General features: G+C 33.9%; 1 protein-coding gene across 1 annotated transcript in view; it reads right to left on the bottom strand.

Moving 5' to 3' along the window:
* The window catches only part of SYT1_1 (Arf guanine nucleotide exchange factor syt1), a 31,785-nt gene extending 6,599 nt beyond the window's left edge, over nucleotides 1-25,186 (bottom strand). The window contains exons 1-6 of the mRNA XM_051210251.1: nucleotides 24,920-25,186; nucleotides 24,653-24,885; nucleotides 10,331-10,473; nucleotides 9,143-9,321; nucleotides 6,612-6,728; nucleotides 4,459-4,626 (exon numbers count right to left, since the gene is read on the bottom strand). Coding sequence (XP_051070225.1) covers nucleotides 4,459-4,626; nucleotides 6,612-6,728; nucleotides 9,143-9,321; nucleotides 10,331-10,473; nucleotides 24,653-24,675 — 630 coding nt within the window. The 5' untranslated portion in view covers nucleotides 24,676-24,885; nucleotides 24,920-25,186. The remainder of the gene's footprint in view (nucleotides 1-4,458; nucleotides 4,627-6,611; nucleotides 6,729-9,142; nucleotides 9,322-10,330; nucleotides 10,474-24,652; nucleotides 24,886-24,919) is intronic.
* Nucleotides 25,187-25,833: the final 647 nt, after the last annotated feature.

Below are 25,833 nucleotides of genomic sequence, written 5' to 3'. Positions count from 1 at the left end.
GTTTGATAGTCATTCCAAACAAAATTAAAAAGTAAAGCAAATACACCTTATAGGTAATTAAAAAAGCGACTCTCCACTTGTAATTCTTCCAAATAAAAAAAAACCTAAAGTTGAACTAAAAACTTCAGATGATTCAGGAAAACAAAAACAATTGATTAACTTCAAGACAAAGCTAGTTTAATCAACCCCATTAAAGCTAGTGCTCTTCATTGTCAGTAAAGAAATGTCAAAGTGAATAGATTTGGATAGAAGCTGAAGAAAGTTAAAAAAAGAAAAGACAAAAGACGTGGACTATGTCAGTGGCCCATTAAAATAAAGGAGAATAAATAAGATTCAAGGTGAAGGGAATCCCAATAAAGCATCAGATGAGCTTGTAATTCCGATTAGGTACACACAGTAAATCAGAATAACTTGTAGTTAATGAAAACCTATTCAATTGCTAATTAACTATTAATCTTTCTTTTTCAATAATAGATTTTATTTTATATCGCAAACTGGATTGAATTTAGCTAGGGAACCACTTTAAACGGAGAAACACTGAACAGCTCTTTTGTCTTAGTATGATACTTCTATGAAAATTCTAAAAAAAGTAGGTGTGTAATTTCTCTGTTTATTCTGGTTAGCGTTTTTCAGCAAGGTTGTTTTCTGTGGGGTGGGGTTGCTGACTACATGCGTAACCATCTTCCTTTACCCGGGCTTGGGACCGGCAGTAACCCTCGAAGAGCTACAGGCGGATGCTGGAACTTCTCTGAGACGACCATAACAGTCTCTCTAAATAATTGTTTAATCTTTCAGAAAGATCCTTGAACTGAACAGAAATATAAGCTTTAAAATTTAGGAGAATCACTATGTTCTTCATGCACCTGTTCTTATTATACTACAGTTGATTATTCAATATGATTTGACCTTGGGTAACTTATCGGCTAGTCGCGAAACACTGTCTAGTTATCACAATTGATTGATCACTGGGTGGTGATCAATGTCATGCTTGTCTAGTCCTTATTAGTGCAGATCGAATGCTATCGATCATGTTGCAATGTGGCCACCAGTCTAGGTGACTCGACACTGCGGGCACTATGTATTGAGATTTAGATGGTGGTTGGAGGTAGTCAACAGGAAACCCTGGACCCGGGTTTCGTGCTACTCGGCACTCGTCAGCAAGGTGTACCTGTAATCTTGAGGGAACTGGTGCTCCCTGGTGGATTCGATCTCGTGTCACCCAGCTTCACAGTCAGAGACGTTACCACTGAGCTATCCGAGCCGTGACTAACCTCCTGTAGGACTGAGATGTAATCACTAATAAGGACTGACAAGCATGACATTGATCACCACCCAGTGATCAATCAATTAGTGATTACATCTCAGTCCTACAGGAGGTTAGTCACGGCTCGGATAGCTCAGTGGTAACGTCTCTGACTGTGAAGCTGGGTGACACGAGATCGAATCCACCAGGGAGCACCAGTTCCCTCAAGATTACAGGTACACCTTGCTGACGAGTGCCGAGTAGCACGAAACCCGGGTCCAGGGTTTCCTGTTGACTATCTCCAACCACCATCTAAACTGTCTAGTTATAAAACAATTAGTATTACAAACAATGAGATAACAGCAAAATAACAGCTTTGATTTGAATAATTGATCCTTAAATACCAAAGTGACCCTCGTAGTAAAGAAAAATGTCAAGTTCACATACGTACATTGATAGGAGTCGAGCTAGTGTTGTGAGTTAATGTTGTCACCCTATAGAGTTTTCTTCACAAAATGACATCGGTTATAAAGCAAAGAGGTTAGAGTTAGGTATATCGAGTTAAACTGAAGTTTTGAATTAGGTTTACGAATTGAGTTCAGGATTTTGAGCACGAATTGACAGCAATGCTTTGTCACCCCTTCTATTTATAAACCTGATAAACTTATAGTTGAGATTTACAGTTGGAGTAAGAAAGGGAAAATATTATCTAGCTTCACTAAATACTCTTGATTATTCAACAAACCACATCAAGTACTTAAACAAACAAGTTTTCTTAGGAGAAGGTATAATTAGTTATTTGGCGTTAGCACCGTCTAAAATTCGGTTTTCGGATATATAAGAGATATTTTTATTTATTTCAAGCGTTTTAGGTACCAAATACTGCCAATTTTCACTTTGTTGATGTCGACATACACGTTATCCAACAACGAACTTTAAATTTCGCGCATAATTCATGAGGTATTATCTTAATTCTGATTGATCGACTGAAGGACATCAGTTAACAATACTTTTTCCATAATTATTTACACCTGTAGAAGCCTAATAAATATCACAGTTCCTAATAAATAACTCCCTAAATGCCCTGGTACGGCCGAGGGCGGAAGAGTCAGCTTTCGGTCTCCAAATGCTCTCACATGGCCACGCGTATACAACCACTCTCAGGGAAGTCCTACTCACTGCCTTCTCACCGCGGGGGTATCGTTTACGAAATTGAGAGGACAAAAAGAGAATGTACAGTGCTTTAACTGGGTTGGTGGACACGAAGAGTTCACCTAAGGGAGTTGGAATACCCTGATTCCAAACCACTGGTGCAGATGGGTTTCAGGATCCTAAGAAAACAAATAGCTTGTGAACCAATCGTTGGTTGCCGGCTACCATGAAAGTGCATCTCCCTACGTTGCTCCACTGTCTTGTGGATTAGGCATCGAGGTCAAAGGCTCAGGGTGTGGCCCTTTAAGAAAACCACCTGCTTCTGTTTAGGCACCTGGGCAATATCAAGGCCCTCACACAAATAGAATGAGTTATGTGGCGCTTATCTATTTGTTGCCTTCTTTTACCTATGTTTATATGTTTAAATAAATAATAATAAATAAACAGTTTACAGCATCATCTTAAAAGTGAATTCAAATAAATCACAGCAAGAAGAAAATGAATGAGTAAATCTGAAACATCTATCTACGAAAATATATTTTAGTTTAAATTAATGACCCTATCATTCTTTCAACATAATGACTATAAGTCCAGATGAATGCATATTACAATATCTATTCAAAATCATCCAGTTTGGATAGAGTATCCATGTAGTTACATATCGAAATGCTTAATTATAACACAACTAGGTGACCTAGAGAAAGTTGAATTTAATAATAAGAGTGTAACTAAGTAATAATTGCACATTTCTATTTTAGAACAAAAATGACCTTAATGTCTAATGAATCTCACTTAGTTAAGTAATATCATGATTTTAATAGCCTTTCCTAACCAAAGAAACACTTGAAAAATAGATAACAAGAAAGGTGTAATGCTTATTTCAAATAAATAAAAACAATCTTATTATCAGAGAAGGGTTTTTGTGGATATTATAGTAAGTTAATGGTTGAATTCATGAATTAATTGAAGCTAGACCACCATGAAAAACCTGGAAGCACTGCTGAGGAGTCCAATACTAGTACGAAACGGCTGTCCAGCTCTTTCAAATTATTCATAGTTGTCTAGCTTCAATTGACTCATGAATTCAATCATTAAATCTTATTATTAGTGAAAACAGAAAATGAAAAACTATTCCAACTGAACAAATTTTATTCATATAGTTATACGATATAATCACAGACAACAAATTGTATCTAAACTATCATTTATCACAGACCTATACTTCTGTCATTTATGAATGACTAATTTTTATGCGTAGGCAGTTTGTCAAATTGTATAAACTTTCAAATGATAGACTACATTTATTAAATTATCAGTTGTCCACTAGCTCTAACTCATTTCTCTTAGTTGGATTATTTCATAATATGCAGTCAAAGTGTCGAAAGTGAAAAACAAAGTATGTAGTCTATTTTAAAGGGAACTAAAATAAACCAATAAAATAGACTAATTAACAATGTACAGTAGTTTTATGTCACAAAAATATCCATTTTCTTTAATCAGAAAGCGTAACAAACATAAAATATTTCAAAAGAATTAAGTCAGATGCAGTTCGTTACATTTGTTAGCTAAATCTCTTGGGACCAATGACTAACAGACATTAACCCTCAAGTTAGCAAAACGATAAGGCAACTGTAGTGAAGGAGAACACAGGTGAGGACAACCGATTATATTTATCGTAAAATAGAAAAACCATACTCTGATAATTAATTTGCAAAATGTTCATTAATTGTCCCAGATTTCATTGTTCCTGCATTTCCATACCAATTACTTTCTGTTCCTGTTCTTTCCTCTTCGATCTTCTGCTGCCATACATTCTATTTTTGACTTGTGATATATACTACTTATTTCGATATAAGTAGCACACCACAGGATGTCTAATCATCACTTGAAATATTTATTCATCAATGTAAGAGGGACAGATAGAATCTATGTTTGTAGATTCCGCAGCGTGTTAAGTCTCATTCGCATATATCATGACTATTGTCAGTATACACCTTAAAAAAGCATCCACAAAACATTAAATTAAAGCTCACTATGATCAAAATACGATAAAAGAACCTTACTTTAAACACAAATGTTTCATTGAATACTGGATTTAATGTTTTTCGATGTACTTTAGTTTCATATTTCTTTTTCTTTTCAGGCAATAGAAACACTTTTACATATGGATCAGATGTTCCAGATAAATCCATTCCAGGCAAATCGGTTGCTTGTATTACACCAACTGTTAACTAAGTGATACAAGAAAAATTAACAAATAATCAATGAAGGATAAGAAGAAAAAACGATCAAGCTCTTAATCATTATTAAAGAAAAGAAATGCAGAATCAATAAAGTCTTTAATGTATACGAAAAGAATTGATAACACTACTCGTATGATTATTTAAGGAAGTAGTATTAAATGCTGATGAAAGATATGAAGATGCAGGTAATTGGCATTCTGAAGAGAAAGACATAACGGTATTTTGATGATGTACTTCACTATGAGTTTGTATTTTCCATCTCAACTTAACATAAATATTGGGGAGAACAAACGAACACTGTTTATGATTGAATAATTAATGATAAAAGTTTTGTAATAATACGGTTTTCAAGTTGGATAGATAGATGATTTTCCAATGAGTCCCTAGTTGTCAATCTAGACAGCATAATCAGTACAAAATTTAAAATCAAGAGGTAAGTAATGAAAATCTATTGGAAAGTTTCTTGATAGGGTTGATTAATAATCTGAAATGTGGTCAAATGTTTTAAGTAGTGATATTACTATTTCCTACATATATACTTCAAATCATTATGATGATGTCCTGATTTCAGAACTTGTTGCTCATTTACAGGATGGCTTATTCACAAATTAAAGTTCAGTAATCAAATACGAATAATGAAAAACGAAGTCTAATGAACGCCGCAATTTATAACTTCATAGTGTAGCAAGGCTAGCTGATCGAAAATCCCTTTATGCCGAACAATTTAAATCCCATGGAATCCATTACACAATCTGCTCATAGAACTCTCTGGGACATTAAAACATATAATAGAGCTGTTTAGCCTCCTCATATCTCACTCTCCCTTGTGTGTAATATAATTTCTGAATCAAATTGTCGGTGACTATAATTTATGGACGACCTTTGAGCGACGCTAAAGTGACCTTGAGAATGTTCACCTATATACTACGGCTAAATGAGGTTTATTTAGTATACGTCAAGCTACACGACTAAACTACAGTTTTGATTGAAGAACTGATAAAACTATATTTTAATAATGGCATTGATCGATTGTAGAACTGGCTGAGAGAACCTTCTCCACGTTGTTGGCTAATAAGAAAATGAAAATCCTTTGAACTTATTCACATTTTTAAAATGATCAATATACTTGTCGGGATTGACAATAGGTTCTTCCATCTTAAAATAAGACCAAGTTTGATGTAAACATCCGGTCACGTGATCCGAGTTAATTTTCCATTTGGTGACTTTATAAGGATGTAGTTGAGATCACATGGCCTTCACATTATGTTGTAAGTACAGTCGTCGGAGGATAGACAAAACTATTCTTGTGAACAAATATTCCAGATACAGAAAAACTGATTAAATGAAATGAACTACTATCTACCTAGTAGTATCTCATTATTTATTCTCGCATTATGATTCATTTGTTTAATGAACGTCTTGTAAGTAATAAATTATTATGTCTTCGTTGAACTTCACCTTGAGACAATCGATGATGATCCTCGTTATTTTATGTGTACACTATGACTTTGAGACTGATAACTCTAACTGGTTACTACAATATAGTTTTACTGAATAATTATACAGTCATAAATATATAATATCAGAAAGGGTTTTGGTGGAAATTGTAGTAATTTCATAGTTGAATTCATGAGTCAATTAAAGCTAGGCCACCATGGAAAACCTGAAAGCACTGGAAGCACCGGCTCATAAACTCAAATAAATATATATATCTGAAAATCATCGTAAATGAAATCATTTATCACGGATTAATATTGGTCCTTAAATTGTGAGTAGTGAATAATTGAGATTGTGCTGTCAAAGTTTCTGTAAGTCAAAAGAGACAATATGAAATTCCTGTGACACACAAGGTGAGCTGACTGATAATAATCAGTTTACAACCACTTACTGACAATCAAATATGAATCTCTTATACTACAATGTAGGTAAACGTACTTTATATTTCAAACAAATAATTCACATGAATAAATTACCTCTCCTTGGGTAAAATCGTAATCAATAGAATATTGTAGTTTGCCCAAATTGACTTCTTCCTTCTCTTGTACACCTTCATTATCTTCCATATTTGCTTCTAATTCATCTAGATCTCCCTAAAAGAAGGTGAATTGTGCGTAAGCGAACTTATTATCTTTCAATATATAACATTATGGATATTCATCTCAATGTGACAGAAATACCTAACTAAGAGGTTACAGTGTTTGAATGACCTTATAGACCGAAATAAATTGGATAATCAATCATTCAAAATACTACTTATAAACAACAAAAATAAGATAAGTGAACTAGAAAATAGTAAAACTATTGGGATATCTGGAATAAATCTGAACACTACCAGTACTAATTTCATAGAGAAATAAAGCTGTGAGAGGACTGGTGTTACGGAGTGCTAACCCTGAGTTGAATTGATTATTTACAATAACAGTTTACTTGACATGATGAAATCATTCTATCCTAAAATTCAATCTGTTGCAAATAGATTGTATTCGTATGTGTATTAATTGAGTTGATTCCAGTAAGCTTAATAAAAGCCTTTTTCTCTGAAAATTTAGACTTCTAAGAATTCCTTCGGATCGGTTCATGCTATGACAGCTACTCACAATCCTATTAATCTGCAATAAAGTATAAATTCCATTTAGAACTCACAATCGTTAGTAGAAAGATAATTTGAAAAAATCATCAAATAAGTGATAATCAGCAGACATTTGATCAATCTAACAGAATCGATAATAAGTGATTAAGAAATTAAAGCTAAACTCGATTTATTTGTTCAAAAGGAAATGGTTATTCACCTTTCCTTGCCCTAGTGATAAATATATCTTCGTTACATTTAAAAAAAATTCTTCTCAACTCTTTTTTTTCATTTTAAATATCACACATTGCAAGTAGCTGACGAGAACCGAAAGAACTAAAATGAATTCATGCCATTCTGCTAGGATCTTTGTTCTTGTTCTCTTCAAGATAATAAAGGGAATTATGTGTATGAAAGTTGAGGGTACCTTTAGCCAGTTGAAATAAAAGCTGCAATGAGAATTACACTATAATGTGCAGCATACAGCTACTAAATTATAAGAGAAAGGACCGAAAGCGTTGGATAAAACGCACCTTTTGTATATAGAAGAGGTTGTAAAGTACCTCTGCTTTAAATGATACATCTTTCGTTAGTTTTATAGATTTGAATTCTTCTTTGACCTACTGTAGTTTATTATATGGTTACGCAAAGAGAGACATACTCAATATCTAAAGAGATTCTTCCATAGATGTCCGCTAGAAAAATTCTGATTCTTCTCAACAAGGGAAGGTCCTGCGTTCGATCCCCTGTAGTGAGCTTGTGGATGCATACTACTGAGTCCCATATCAGGATGAAATAAATATCAAGTGATCCTTAGTTTCGATGATAGTCTAGCTAAGATCATTTCGTGATTTGAACAAGTAAAACGATTTAAGTTTAGATAGACCGACACTAATTTTACTGAATTTTTACAGTACAATTAGTGTATCACACAAACCCATGAAACCACAAACTGTTAGTAAGGTTTGTGTGGTGAGGTGCAGCATACCGGCTACGTCTGATGAATAATCCATGGTTTTGAGAAGTCAGAAAAGCTGACTTGAAATAAGGCAAAAAAGAGTAGGTGCATTTATTTATTATCTTTTTGCAAATCATAGATCTAATTTATCAATAACTTATCCAAACATCACCTTCTTTCGTTTTTCTAGAGAGAATTTCAAATTAGCTAGTTTCATATCAATGCTGTGAGCTAGGTTTCATCTAGCTCTATCTATTTGATAATCAAAAGCGCATCTATCTCATACAAGCTGGACAGAATAGTATAAAACCGTCCAACTATATGGAGATAGAGACTACATTTCCTAACGGAAAACATGTAGGCTTTAAACGACTTATTTATAGGTGACTACTTGAGTTACATCTCAAAATTCTCCCTATGATTAATCTATTTAGACAGCAACTGTTGATCAGTAAACAATATTCGCAAATCAAACAAAAGTCCGTCCATATAGTAAATGGGAAAAATATCAAAGATAGTATTGTATGATGGTCAAGATATATCGTAGATTAAGTGAAGGTTGACATGTATATTATCTGGGTTCCAACTCAATGGTCTAAAGGTATTGTGTTGGCCACCAAGACACGATCCATAGTATGGTCATGGGAATATTCCACTGAATCAGCTCCCAGAATATGAAAACATAACTACTGAATGTTCCTTATTTTTTTAGTGTTTCTTTACGGTGAAAACAAATTTTAATAAAAGAATTTTACAACAAGCCATCATAAACTATTTCTAACATCTATGTAAAACATAAATACTTTTGAACATTCAATTATTAACCAATGACTCATATTCCTACACCCATTACAATGAGATCAGTTGACTTGGTCATTCACAAACGATAGGTAATAAACAATTTCTTAAAGGTGACTTAAAAGCTCACTGAAACATTAAAAAAAGAAACAGCATTGATAGACATCAATAAATCTCACTTTATCTTTAGCTAAACCTTTGCCTAAAAGTTGTACACTTTTTATATCCGCTTTGCTTTTTTTCGCTCCACGATCCTTTTTCCGACGTTTGAATACGCATCGTTTACAAATACAAAACAATATTAATAAAACAAATAGGATCACACCAATAACCATAGCAATCACAGCTCCTGTTGGAACTAGAAAGAAAAAAGTGAAGCAGAAGGTAATTGATGAAGAGTGTCAAAAACAGATAACAAGTGTGAAAGTAAATTGTTTGGTCACCAATTTCATGCTAATCGAATTCAGTTCAGACAGTGTAAATATCTCAGTTTTGTAGTCAGTTCCAACAAAAATAGCTGAATAGCAATATCTCAGAATATGAAGCTGGATGATGAGTGTCTTAATCCCACATGGAGAATTAATTTCGTTAAAACTAAAGGCATGCCTAGCTGGCGAGTGCCAACTAACATGCGACTTATATCCGGAGTTGGCATCTGGCCGCCTACAATCATCTAGCATCAAAAGTATATGATTCAGAAGTGGATTTTCTACCGGATATTATTCATCAGTAAGGGTATATCCCAGCCAAGATTCAAAATCGCATTGCTCAACATACTAGCTAACCACGTTCCCACTACACACTTTGCTATATAAGTACATACTTCACTATGTATTACTGATAGTCTTTCTGGTGCCACAGATATTCAGCCATGGATACCTTCGAAACAGCCAAAATGTGGTTGAATCAGTAGGTGCTTAACGCTCAAGTTAGACCTAGGATGCAGAGTATAGTAGATAAGCTAACAGATAAGTAACTTAACCACCATCTAACAAGAGGGTTATAGCACATGCCTCATATTGCTAACATTTATCTTACAGTAAAAACACAGAATTCAACACTAGTGGTAGACAAATGTTTCGATAAAGTAATTCTCAGTTTACTTTCTTTTTCAAACTTTATCACTAGTCTGTCTACTCTCGTTGTAAATCACAAGTACCTCATGAAATTTTGTGAAGGAAAAGCACCAAGAGTTTGTAGAAGATATCAGGAAGACCTTAGTTAATTTTATTATGTCAAAGATCAGTAAAGATCTTATGTACAATTTCTCAGTCAATAAAGCTTGATGACTAACTTTCAGGTATCTCAGTGTTCGTGAAAGTGATTAGATCAACCTGACCGCAAAAACAATGTTGAATTTAACTTACCATGCATTTTTACTGCTAATTCTTTGATAAAATCATCCATCTTTTGCTTGAATTCTTCACCGGACCCTTCAACTGCAACATGATCGTCGGGGTCCACTCCATGATGTGCTTTTCCATGGATAGTGGGTGGTTCTGACTCCATTCTAAAATGTAAAACAGGACAATTTTTAAATGATTCCAAAGCATCACTTAGGATTTAACTAATTTTACAATGGAGTGAAATTTGTCCTGCAATCCAAAATACTTTAAAAATACAACACAACTATAACCACCCCAAAATTACTATCATCAGCATTAATACAACAACTGATGATTGTAATCACAGAACAAGAATTGTATATTGTTTTAACATAAAATTTCTTTGACTCTATAAATTTTGCGTTTCCTCAAGGCTATAGTAAGTTAAGCAAAGTTGGACAAGTAAAACTTATTGTTATATCCGAAGACTAAAAGAATGTTAACTTCCAGGAATAATTTAGGGACTATTATTATATGAATTTTTATTGTATAATTATTAAGTAACTAGATTATTATGTATAGATTTCTTTTATCATAGGCTTTCGATTGGCACATTAACTAGTGTTATATCATTTACTATATACTGTCTCCCCCATTCACGGCCACGCTTGGCTCGTTCATGCATAATGATTATTTTGATGTAGTTAGGTAAGCCTGAATACGAACTACATTTTTTTAAAATATAAAATAGCTGAGGCTGGCCAGAAAGACAGGAGCTGTCAGATCGTGAACCAACATGGACTTAGGAGTTGGCTCAAGGTGCCAGTTGGACGTATAATTGGTCAAATCAAAGATACGAAGTAGTACTAATCGGGATTCTGATTGGTGGTTTTGTCACAGAAAGACATAACACTTTTAAGGTGCACAAGTGATGGAAATCTTATATTTTTTCTCTTATTAAGTCGCCTTTGATCAATATGAAACAAACACTTCAAAAAATAATACGCGGTCAGAAAGCTTCCGTAGTGTTTTAAGCTGAATATCATCGATAGAAAATTGAGCAGCATTTTATGCAAGTCTTTCTTATACTCGCGACTGCAGAAGCTGATAAGTAGTGAAGTTATCGGAAATATTATACTTAAAGCTGTTTTTTTCTTTACATAATACCATAAGAGGAATACTGACTGATATAACCTATTCTAACTCAGTCCATTCAAACAATAACATGCTATAAAAGACTAGTGTGAGAATATAAAGAGAGAATATACTGTAAATTCACTAAAAATGTGTTTCAATAAGAACTCAACCTCAAGAAACATCTTCAATATAGGCTGCAAATGACGGGAATAGAGATTCAAGGCTTGTTCAAATGAGTATCACATTGAATTGTAACAAATCTTATGGTAACAAACACAAAGTAATGAGGAAATCGGCTTTTGAATGGAAAGAAGAAAAAACACTGAACTTTAATATTCATTGGACTACGAATTTGTTCAATGAAAGTCTATCGATAAACACTGCTGAGTTCCATATCGGATACGACAACTATCCGATGCCCTTCAATATCCTGAATTAAGTCAATTTGCAATGATACCCAACTAAAATATTCTTTCATTTATTTATTTCATGAAGATCACAGATAAAATTCAAATAAATTGGTTCCAAATCATAAAGGACTGTATTATAATTGCGCTTGAAAAGGTTAAAAGCATTGGGAATATTTGAATTTCATAATTTGTGAGCCAAGAACATCGAAAGCTGAATACAGAAAAAGTAGGAAAATACCACTTCACTGTCATATAAGGAATTTACAATAAAACTACAAAGAGTGGCATTTATTCAATTAAGCTTTATTATATGTTCAAGGTTTCTAAGTTATAGAGATTGTGATTCTAGTTTACACTTTAATTGATTGTAAGTTTGAACAATCTAAAATTGTCTTCATCAAGTTATACAATAGAAAATGTAGTAACTGATATATCCGGAAGAAGGATAAGTGAATGATAACTGCTAGGAATTATTTATGGACTGTTATTATATATATTCTGATTGTATAACTATTAAGTAACTATATTGTATCTATATTCATTTTCTTATTATTATAAGCTTCCATTTAACCTATTTATTACTATTATACAATTAACTATTCTTAAGTTATTCCTAACCTATTAATTACAGTCTCTCACAATCACAGCCACATTTTGGTTTGATCTTGTATAATTGTTATTTTCTATTTTATGGTACGATGTGATCTGATTTGTTTGTATATAAACTGCGTGTGTTTGGAATGTATGATTCATATGGCGGAGGCTGATATTGGTGCACTGGAGTGAACCGACTGTGTTAAGCAAGAAGTTACTATCTCAGCGGACCAATAAGAACTCAGTGTTGACTCTACGTTGCTCGTACTGGTTTATGCATCATTGGTCTAGTGAATAAATCGGTGTTCTAATTGGCGATAAGCCACGTGATATATTCGAAGGGTTATAGGGACATAAAAGTAATTGTTTAGTTTTTTCAATTATTCAATAAACGTCGAAATAAGAATTTTCGTTATCCTATTTATGTTTAATTGGTCTTCAATCACAAATAAAACCAATGTTAAAAGATGTGAACGAAATTAACAGTTAAGATAGATAGTGACTAGCAGTGAAATACAGTTTGACGCGCACTTTATCCTATTCGAGACTCGTCAGCTGGATGTGCCTGCATCTCAGAGTTGATGTTCAACCTGGGACTCGAACCCAGTATCGTTCGTTTCAAACACCATAGCGTTATCCACTTAGGACGAAATGCGCGTCCTGGATTCCACTACTAGCCACTATCCATCTTTGTTTATAAAGCTTGTTACTTAAGGAAATATCGAGATAGTTCGCATAGGACGCACATATGCCAACAAGAGACAGATCAATTGTAGTCCTAAATAACAATGAGAAGATACAAGTAAACAATATCAAGTGAATTTAAATTAATAGTTAGTTAAATTTAGTGTATATATCTAAAGTAAAACTTTAACAAGAGAGAAGTTGAAAAATGATAAAATCCTACTGATACTTAGTGAAAACATTATAGATTTAAGTATGAAGATATGATTGGAATCATGATAATGTGGATGGTACAGGTAATGTTCTTCATTAAAGTAAACAGTTGAAACAGTTATGTCAACGTACTGTATGATATTATCAAGTCAGATAAAAAAAGTGAGTACTTCAACGTATTATTTAAATCGACATTTATAAGTTTTCTGTTAATTAACAAACAGAAGACTATTTAAAAAAAGACAACAACAAAAAAAGAAAAGTCTACACTCCTACTATGATAGTAAGATTCGTGTTATATATGTACAGGGATGGCTAACGGTGAATTCAAGTAAGCTCAGACAAGCTATAAAAAAGCCAAAGACAATCCATCAAATCATCATTTGAAAGAGCATTCCAGGATTCTGACGTGTAGCATACAGATTGGACAAACGCTAAAGACCATCGCATATGGACTGGATGACTGTAATCAAGATATCGCTTTTATTAAAAATGACAAATACTTGAGTGTATTGTAACATAACTGAAAGCTAATTATGTAAACCTGTACCATTTTGATTATGGTTGTAGTGGCTCTCCAAATTTCAGCTCCGTACAGTAAAACTGTATTGACGTTCGTATTGAAAATTCTAACTTTGATATTAGTTGACAGACAGTTGTTTTGAGTCCCATATATTATTCAACTGTAGGAATACTGTCCTCACTTTGCCAATCTGGGCATTCACATCAGCATCAGTTCCTCCACGTTCATCGATGGTGCTACCCAGATACGTGAATGTTTCCACCTCTTCCAAAGTTTCCCCATCAAGTGTGATTGAGTTGGTGTTCTCCGTGTTGTATTTGAGGATCTTGGTTTTCCCCTTGTGTATGTTGAGGTCTACTGATGAATAGGTTTTCACTACACTGGCTGTTTTCACCCGCCTTTAGCTCTTATCGAACTACTGCCGGTATCGAGCAGAACAGAGAAACTCAAGGCACAAGCTGAATACACAGAAGCAAGCAAGCAAGTGGAGAGGAGCATTAGAGCCGACAAGAAGAAATATGTGAAACACCTAGCAAGGATAGCAGGAGAAGATACAAGGGAATGGAGTATGAAACAACTATATGACACAACGCAGAAACTGGAGGGAAAATATGGTGAACCGGAAAGATCGGTCAGAAACAAAGAAGGTAAGTCAATCACCGAGATCCAAGAACAGCGGAACAGACAGATAAAGCACTTTGAAGAGTTATTAGGTAGGCCAGTTCGACTGAACCCACTGAACATCGAAACAGCACACACATACCTTTCTATAGATTTCACCCCGATAACAATCGAATAAACCGTCATGACCGCCAGACAAATCAAGTGTGGAAAAGCAGCACGACCAGACAACATACCACCCAAGCACTGAAGTTAGACACAGAAGTAAATGCAAACATAATCCACGTTCTGTTTAGAGGAATTTAGGAGGAAGGAGAGTTGCCGACAAACTGAAAACAAGGATAACTCATAAAGATATCTAAGAAAGACCTGACCAAGTAAGAGATCTATAAAGACATCACACTACTATCGGTATCAGGAAAAGTCTTCAACTGTGCCATTGAACCTAACGAAAGATTCAGTAGACACCCAAATTCAACATCAACAGACCGGGTTCTGTAAGGATCGGTCGTTCACAGACCAAACTGAGATACTAAGGACCACCGTTGAACAATCAGTTGGATGGAATTTGTCACTACATATCAACTTCTTTGACTGTGAGAAAGCATTTGACAGTGTGGATAGGTGACGTTATTTGGCATTATGGTGTACATGACAAAATCGTCACCATAATATGGGATTCATACTACGGACTACACTGAAAAGGTTTGCATGTAGGACAGCTGACAGATGCATTTCAAGTGAAGACCGGAGTCATACGAGGCTGCCTACTCTCTCCCTTTGTCTTTCTTCTAATGGCTAACTGGATTATGAAGACCTTGACATCTGACACGGAGCAGGGAATAAAATGGACAGGTTGGATGCAACTAGACTATTTGGACTTCTCAGATGACCTGCCCCATCTATACCATACACATCAACAAATGCAAGTCAAGACAACTATCGTAGTAGAAACTTTTGCGTCAGTAGACCACAACATACACAAGGGGAAAACCAAGATCCTCAAATACAACACGGAGAACACCAACTCAATCACACTTGATGGGGAAACTTTGGAAGAGGTGGAAACATTCACGTATCTGGGTAGCACCATCGATGAACGTGGAGGAACTGATGCTGATGTGAATGCTCAGATTGGCAAAGTGAGGACAGTATTCCTACAGTTGAATAATATATGGGACTCAAAACAACTGTCTGTCAACTAATATCAAAGTTAGAATTTTCAATACGAACGTCAATACAGTTTTACTGTACGGAGCTGAAATTTGGAGAGCCACTACAACCATAATCAAAATGGTACAGGTTTTCATAAACAGTTTTCTACGCAATATACTCAATGTCGTTTTACCGGATACCATAGTCTACAGCCTACTGTAAGAGAAAAGAAACCAACTTCCATCTGAAGAGGAATCTGGGCAAGGAATTGTTGAGTGGATAGGACATACATAGTGGAAATCATGGAACTTCATCACAGAGCAAGCGCTAACTTTGAATCCTGAGAATAAACGAAAAATAAGATAACAAAGAAACACTGCATCGAGAATTGGAAGCAGTCATGATAAAGGTGAATAGGAACTGGAAACAAGTGGAAAAAATCGATGAGGACAAAGTTGGATGGAGAATATTGGTAGGAGGCCTATGCTTCTTCATGAGGGTTAAGGGACGTAATGAAGTTTATCGATGTCATTTTATTTGAGAGTAAAGTAAATAATTTGAAATTTAATCAAACACTACTGAAAGTTTTCGAAATCCGTAAACTCATTATTCACTACTTTGTATTACATGAAACAATATCACTTTTTGTGAAACGTTGTTCGTCAAAAAGACTCTGTATTCCAGGGAAGAAAACTGGATTATAGAGTTCAAAATCTATCAGGTTAATAGAAATGATAATTAATAATATTTCTTCAATAATAGCTTTGACAAATAATGGTTACATTTACTCAGCAAATTTTTTATATGCAACAGAACGATGCATATGTAAGCCTTCAGACTGTTCATAATTTATGATGAGATCTTTCATAGTATGGCGACAACACTTCATTCAGATGAGATCAGGAATAAGTACTAAAGTTTAACAACATCAATGTATTCACTGATTGATTGCAAATGTCCTTCATCCTACTTTGTTACTTTTCTCCACGATTTCGCATATGACTACAGTTCATTTCATTAATCTACACAGCCAATTAATCATGAAACTGTCAATGTCTTATTTTAATTGCATTTTTAAACATTTATATTTCATTTAATAGTTGACATCATGAGTCAATTGAAGCTAGACCACCATGGAAAACCTGGGAGCACTGGACGGCCATTTCGTTCTAGTATGGGACTCCTTGGCAGTAATCGATCTCATTAATAAATTCATCTTATTTCCCTGAGTTTATGTCTTAAGTTTTGTTCAAAATTTAAGAAAGTAATTAAATGAATAAAATGTATCAATAACCATATAGAAGAAAGACAATATAAACTATCATACTCTATCCATTAACAATTCAATAGGAAACTTTTGAGTACACTACAAACATCTTCATATCTAAAAGTTCTTTACTTATATAATCAATAATAGTATCCTTTCTCAACTGTTTTATTATTGGCTAATGAAGTATGTGCCTCTCTCCGCTACCATTCATTTATCATATTGTCAATATTTGAAACTATGACCGTTAGTTAATTAACAAGATAAAAATTAGTTACTTATCACGGTTTATTATATAAAATACTTATTTAGTCATTAAAACAAAATAATTAAAAACAGTCTTTGAGTTTAAAATACTTTCAGAATTTAGTTACTAAGAGATTGCAATTAATAAGACATTGTACATAAAGGTTTATTGTATGAATACTTGTGCATTTTTACGTATTTGGGCAGCATCATTGATGAACACGGTGGATCTGATGCGGATGTGAAGGCGCGGATCGGCGAAGCAAGAACAGCATATTTACAACTGAGGAACATCTGGAACTCAAAGTAACTGTCAACCAACACCAAAGTCAAGATTTTCAATACAAATGTCAAGACAGTTCTACTGTATGGGGCAGAAACCTGGAGAACAACGAAAGCCATCATCCAGAAAATACAGGTGTTTATTAACAATTGTCTACGCAAAATACTTCGGATCCGTTGGCCGGACACTATTAGCAACAACGTACTGTGGGAGAGAACAAACCAGATCCCAGCGGAGGAAGAAATCAGGAAGAAGCGCTGGAAGTGAATAGGACACACATTGAGGAAAACACCCAACTGCGTCACAAGATAAGCCCTCACATGGAATCCTCAAGGCCAAAGGAGGAGAGGAAGACTAAAGAACACATTACGCCGAGAAATGGAAATAGACATGAGAAAAATGAACAAGAATTGGATGGAACTAGAGAAGAAGGCCCAGGACAGAGTGGGTTGGAGAATGCTGGTCGGCGGCCTATGCTCCATTGGGAGTAACAGGTGTAAGTAAGTAAGTAAGTAAGTACTTGTGCATTAAAATGTTGATTTCATCAATATGAATTTCATTAGTTTGTGACCAGAATTAAGATTTAAAGAACAAGTTTTTTTATGTATTATACATTAGCTGTGTTTACTTTCATCCAAGTATATTGACATTACTGATAAGATTGAAACATATGATTGATCAGAATGTAAATAGATTCTTAGATTCTACCTATTTAATGTTACTGAATAAGAATTAAAAGGAAGAGGCTTATCCATTTCGTCGATCATGAAGGAAAACACAATGCATAGTGACAATCAACTTTGAGGCTTTTAACTAACTACCCTAGACTAAAGAGGTTTATTCATAAAGCACTATTTACTATCAACCTATTTCCCTAATATAACACATTATGCTTAACTTAATTCTTGATTCGAATCTCTAAGACAAATTCTGTAGTAAGTGTGTTTACAAATTTCATTCGACCTATTTATAAGAAAGAGTTTTAAGAAAGTTTTTTAGAAGGAAAGGTAACTGTAGTTTGTCTAGAATTATAAGCAAAGATGGATAGTGGCTAGCAGTGGAATGCAGTTTGATGTGTGTTTCATCCTATTTAAGACTCTCCAGCTGGATGTACGTGCATTTCAGAGTTGATGTTCACTCCGGGACTCGAACCCAGTACCGTCCGCTTCAAACACCATCACCTTATCCATTTAGCTACTGAATCTTGATAGCCATTTCCTTGTGCAATGGGGTGAAGTTTAATTCACTTGGTATTGTTTTACTTGAATCTTCCCATTGTTGTTTTAGGACTACAATTGATCAGTCTCTTGTTGTAATATGTGCGTCTTGTGCGTCTTGCCTCGATATAGGACGAAACGCGCGTTAAACTGAATTCCACTGCTAGCCACTATCCATCTTTGCTTATAATGCTTGTACATTAAGGCAATATCGAGGTAAACGCACAGTATGCACATATGCCAATAAGAGACTGATCAATTTCACTCCTAAAACATCAATGGGAAGATTCAAGTAAAACAATACCAAGTGAATTGTCTAGAATTTTTAAATGTGATTTTAACCAGAGTTATCATGTATTGTTGTTCACCGTAAAATGTTGTTGTAATCACTGGGATGATCAATTTTAATCAGAAACACATTAGTTTTCAAGATGTCTACTGATCTACATATGTTTTTTATGCTTCAGGGTTTAATTTCTTGCTATTTACATTCACAATTGTATTTCAAGTTTATATGAATTATATAGTCCTTGTCAATATAAACATTACGAAGCAGAATTTTTTATGAAGTAAAGAATTTTACAACAGTCAATTAGAAATTTACAACAGAAGAGGTATCATGTTCCATGAAAATTGAATTAAGAAACGGTTAAAACCTAAAAGATTCACAGGTTTGTGATAGGGGCTTTGTGTCTAGTAATATCTTAGACTTATGACTATATTAAAGATGGATACGAATTGTGATAATAAGAGACTATCAACTCGACATTCAACCTATGACCTATCCTTAATTCATTGGACTAATGAACACAGCTATCATCCGCGTAAACATAATACAATGTTCAAACGTGATAACTGTACCCCGACACAAACAAACAAAAAAATGTTTTCAAGTGAACGGTGTTGATATCTGAAATGTTATCAAAATGGTCTTCTAAGTGAATGCTAAATTCAGTTCCTAAGCTCTTCCATTAACCCCCAGGCTAAATCAACGTAGCGACTAAAACACGAGGGAAAAGGCGTGAAATATGAAAGAAACGCTTCATTTTAAGGTTCGTTTATGCACAAAAAATCAAGGGTATTTATAGCATTTTAGATGACCTTGGGTTTTCTGAAAATTCTGGGACTCTATTAAGCATATTAGCAGTATAAGTAATCACCCAATCAGAAACGTGACATGTGATTTTTCACTTTCTAGATGTTTTTGGCAAAACTTCTATTGAATGCTGATTGAATAATATGCTTCTCAGAGTTTCCAGAGCCTCTTTTGGCTTTCCTCGGGGAATTCTCTGGATCTTATCCACAAGGGCGATAACATGACTATTCTGAGTAGAGTACAGACATATAACTAAAAGCTACGTTTGTTATGCAAAGATTGAAATTTCATTCTATCAACTCATTTTAAGAAGAAAAAGAAATTTGAGAGCCCGGTTATTGCTTTTTCCAAGAACTATTGTGTCTGGCAGGAGTACAGCAAAGGGGTAAGCTGAAAACAACCTCAATGGAGTTTTAGACAATTCTTAGCCAGTCAAAAAACAGCTTTGTAAATGGATAATTTTCGGCAAAGAAAATAATGGCGTTACAAAGTGTAAACATATTTACACAATCACTTTTATCCTATTGTGACAAAAACTATTTTTGTTGACATTTTAAACGTTCTGAGCATTATGCAAAGGTACTCACACTTCTTATTATGCGTGGTACTTGAATATTGTCACACTCTGGATGTTGATTGGCCTGTCAGCATACCATACTTTCATCGTGTATCTATTAGTGTTAAGTTGCATAATATGACATGAAAGAATAGTTTATACATTACTTTTAAAGGAATAAGTGGATAACTCTGCTAGAAAGTAGTAAACAATTAATATTCTTCACATTTTACATTAAATATACTGCTAGATTATTCGAAATTTCGGTGTAAAAGGGTTTGATTTGGTTGGATCGAACTCAGCGACACACTTGTTTGGTGGATGATCGCAGTTATTCAATAAAAAGATCTAAGTTAAGCTGTTTGCTTGTCATTTACTAAGATAATGTATAGATGACCTAACTGCCAGTAATAGATTTGGTATTCGAATCGAAAACGTCCGTTACCAGGCCTAAATATATCCCTGAGAGGTTATTTCAATGATACCACAAGTAGAGTTGTTTAATGTGATTTCTTTTTTTAGATGTATTATGACTCTTCGGGTTACAACTAACTTTTATCAATAATATGCTATGACCTTGTATTTTGTCGGGGACCCTAATTCACTGAGTAACAAACTTTATAAACGAAGGTTCAATGAAGTGGTATTTTGGTGAATGGTTAAATTTGTATGTTAAATTTGAAATAGAGTGATCTCAGTAGAACATGACAGTTGCTTCGTCCCAGTGTAGGACTCCTCAACAGTGGGCATCTGCGGCCTCATCGGAAATAGAGACCAGGACTTTAACGTCTTGAAATGAACCACCATAAAATACACTCAGTTGTCGTCCAAATGGAATCAGTCTGATATAAATACAACTTACGAAATATATACTGGATTTAAAGGACTTCTGGTTTGTATTTCAGGTCAAATACTTATAAAAGTACCCAGATATTCACCAGTTTATATAACAAACAGCTTGAAGAAAGTTGATCGGATTATTATCTTAATAGGCACAGGCCCAGCTGAACATCTGACTAACCGTTAGTAATTTTCATTTTTCTAGTCCCAAAAAACAATGAGTGACTCTCAAGTCTATTCATCACTAAATAACATAATTACGAAAATCAGTATTTGTAGTCATTAGTGCTCATTGATTACTTATCATTCACTATTTCTTAAATCCAACTTAAGTTTAGTGTTATTATGAAATGCAATTCCGGTAAAGCAGTTTTTAATTGGGTTAGTGAAACGTACCATTTTATTTTTATACGTTATGGGAATTCTAAACTATTCCTAGTTTACATATGAAACGTGTTGTCGCCTATATTACTGATTAATTTTCAGTCAGTTGGCGCACTTCTGAGGAGTCTCACATTAAGACGAAACGGCCGTCCAGTGCTCCTAAGATTTCAGCAGTGATGTAATATTGATCGGTTTATGATTTCAATAAAACCCTATTTGAATTAGACTCAGAAAGATATCAAAACGCTATTAATTCCCTCGAGATCAATCCGTGAAAAACAAAGTGTAAGTCAAACAAGTTTTAAAGCTATAAAACATACTGTAGAATATTTTACGACACTGACTCTTTCAGATTATCCTGTAGTATTCATCATGTTAGATGGAAGCAATAAGTTTTAGTTGACTGATTAGATTTTGAATCGCTACACGTTCAAATGGTCAAAATATCTGTAACACCTGTCAACTTATCTTTGATAGCAAAATGTCATCTTGACTAATATAAATTTTATAAAAAAAACGGTGAGACTGTGGTGTGCACTATTGATGTCGACAGATATAAGTAATATGTATCACCAATGAAAAGTAGAATGCCTGACTGCAGAAGGTTGAGAAAACCGAAGAGAAGAGAACGAGAATAGAGAGTGATTGATATGAAGACAAAGGAACAAAAAAGTCAGAGACAGTTGATTAATATTTCACAAATGAAGTGTTTACTGTATGGTTTTCAGATTCTACCAAGATATCCTGTAATGTTATATTCAAATACGCTTGATTGTCCTCGCCTGTGTTCTCGCTACCTCATAACGATAATTATTATCAGAATAAATTTAAATTTTTTATCAAACATTACTCTGTAATTATTTACCGTGAGACTATAATTTGAAGATGACCTTTGAGCGATGTCGAAGTAACCTTGAAAACGTCCACCTACTAACTAAGACTAAATGAGGGTTATAAACCATTGTGAGGAATTAGAATGACGATTTACAGTTGATTGTTAGGGTTAGGAATTAGATTTAAGGTTTTCATCACGAACTGATGTTAGATAAAAGGCCGAAACGCTATTTAGCCAAGTGAATGACTTTCGCGCTAAAATTCATGACCTACTATCTTATATCTGATTGACTTGTCCATAAATCAGTCTCCTCGATCAAATCGCCAAAAGTACCACAACGACAAAATTAAATCTACATTCTAAGTCATTTTTTCTTTAGATTTGATTTAGATTATTTCAAATCAGTTAAGTAAAAATATCGAGTAAAGATTATAATTAGGGGTTTGAAAAAATGGGTTTCCCTAATTTATAACAACTAATGACAAATGAGTTACACTAGTTGCTACAAGATGGAATGTCGACAAAATTATTGAAGATATAATCAATCATAATCTTCTACTGATAGTTTGAAATAATTTTTTTAATTCAAACAGTTGAGATCATGAGTCAATTGAAGCTAGACCACCATGGAAAACCTGAAGCACTGGATGTCCGTTTCGTCCTAGTGTGGGACTCCTCAGTGGTAGTACGCATCCACTATCCCGCCTCGCGGGATTCGAACCCAGGACCTATCGGCCTCGCGCGCGAGCGTTTAACCACTAGACCACTGAACCGGCCGGCATCCAACGGTATTAATTTCTAACTTCAACTAATCCACGAAATTGAGCGACATATCCACCACTGTGATCAGTAAGTTACTATCTCACAACTGACCCTTACTAATGTTTTTAAACAGAATTCGGAATAAAAAAAACACCTTCACCTCAAATGTTCGATTTCTGATCATTATTTAAAGGTGAAATATTCTAATATACAAGTGATAACAAGGTAAACAGATTGAAAATGTTATGGCGATTATTTAAATTCATTCAGCTGAAATGGCTGAGAATAACTGTTGGAAGAAGAAAGAATAATCGGAATAGTTAAGGCTTGATAATGTTTGAAAAACAAGTTTAATATATACAAATAAAGTAGATGAAGTCATAACACGTAATAATGATCAAATAATTATTCATAATTGATACCCAAGATTAATTTAAAGTTTCAGTTAACATTAAGTACTCAAATAGCTAGGATAAACTAAAATATCGGTTGTCTAATCATTTCATAATGAAAATTAGAGTATAAAATTATATATTAATGTATTCACACTATAATCCTGGTTCATTTTTTTCAAACAACAATTAAAATAAACTAATTCACAACCACAAAAGATACAATTATCATATAGAATTAACCTCTACCACTATGGGATTTGAATCGATAACTGCATTTCTATGCTGGTATGGTACGACAACTCGAACTGATGTACGTACGTACGAAGTTCTATGTTGTTACTGACTGACTGAGAGATTATAGTAAAAAAAGAACTAGCCAAATTAACCTACAACATTCAAAATGTTGAAACGTTAAACTTTATTTAAGATTAACTTCAATATTGTTAAACAATTTTTAGTCAATTTAGTGTTTCATAGATTTATTCCCAAAATTTATTACGGATCACATACATGGATTTAAATACTTATTCACCAAGTCTTTTTTTACTGAAATTACTTTTTGTTTTGTTCCTTACTATGAAGGCAACCAAAACAAACCATCTTTATACCTAATAAACAATTTCTTTGTCTTTTTCGAAAACAAACAAACAATCATTATTTCGATTAGGCAATTTTATGAGAATTTCATCCAAGTTTCAAGATATTTTTACACAACATAAATGTATGAGAACTATTCAACTTTTGATACATACATAACTGCTACATGTGAAATCAAACTTAGGATATAAACAGAATGGGTTTTGTGGAGATTTTAGAAATTTCACAAATTGAAATCATGAGTCAGTTGAAGCTAGACCACCATTGAAAACCTGGAAGCACTGGACGGCCGTTTCGTCCTAATATGGGACTCCTCAGCAGGATATAAAGGTTTCATAATGAGTAATATATATTAAGATCATGAATAACCACTGATGAAGTGTCTCGCAATAGAATGAAAAAGAAAAAGAAACTATTCAATGCTTCTAAGTTTTCCATGATGATCTTGTCTCAATTAAATCATGATCTCAACTATTTAAATCATTAATAAAATATCCACTAAATAAAACCCCTTATTCTATACAATTAATCAATATAAATTAAACTTACGGTGATACAGTTTCTTCTGGCATTTTGTCAATGAATTAATCGGTTGTTTATTTATCCTAATTAATACATTAAAATATGTTCCGTTGATGAATTCAAATAATAATGAAAACTAAATGTGAATTTATTGTTTGCGATTTGAAAAACTTTTTTTTTTTTGTTGTTGTTGGTGTTGGTGGTGGTGATGTTGTCGGCTGTGGTGTTTTTGTTGCTGAGGGAAACACACTAATGTAAATCTATTAAGTTTATTATAAAATTATAAAAATTTACATTAAATTTTCGGATAATTTTAAATCACTTAACTAAATGTAAAATATAAAATTTCATTTATCATTTGCCCAGCCCAATTTTAATCAATACAACCAATCAAAATAAACTATTTATTTGAAAGGTATGAATATTTTTATTAGAACTAATATTAGAATGAAGAGAGTTAATCGATACAATGGGTCATATCTTTGAGTTGTTGTTCTTTCTGTATGTGTTTTTTGTTGTTGTTGTTGTTGAAGTTTATCACTCTTTCATTCTTATAGTAACAGTCTCTCGTTTTGTAATCGTCTATAAAACTAATCAATAAAATTTTTTTCCTTCTCTCTCTCTCTCTCTCTCTCCCTATATAGATATATACATGTTTTTACGTCTATCCTGTGAATGAATTCAACTCATAGGGGAAATTTCTATTAATGATTGAGTGGGAGGCTTATTCAATATGATAACATATCTGCCCTGATTATTTTGATTAGCTGACAGGATCAGTTTTCTTTTAATAAAAAAAAAGAATGTCTTTAATAGTTGATTTTATGAGTTGATTAAAGTTAGACTACTATTGGAAAGCTGGAAGTAATAGATAGGCGTTTTTTCCTAGTATGAGATTGGTGAGCTACGCGTAACCACGATCCTCCATACGGAATTCGAACCCAGGACATTCAGTTTCGCGTGAGAATGTTCAACCTGAGCCGGTATCCAACGGTGTTAATGTTTAACTTCAATCAATCCACGATATTGTGCCACCATTCACTATTGTCTTCATTGGGTAATTGCCTCATAACAGACATGGTTGAACTCTATTGGTCACTGATTCTTACCAGAACTCCAGGAAATACTTCTTGAATACAGTCATTAGTGAGCATCATGGTTTTCTATGGGGGTCAAGCTTTAATCGACTCATGAATTCAAATATTAAA

The sequence above is a fragment of the Schistosoma haematobium genome, chromosome ZW, assembly GCF_000699445.3.
Source record: "Schistosoma haematobium chromosome ZW, whole genome shotgun sequence".
Taxonomy (NCBI): domain Eukaryota; kingdom Metazoa; phylum Platyhelminthes; class Trematoda; order Strigeidida; family Schistosomatidae; genus Schistosoma; species Schistosoma haematobium.
The sequence above is the reverse complement of the archived record's forward strand: the minus strand, read 5'-3'. Positions and strand labels throughout refer to the sequence as shown.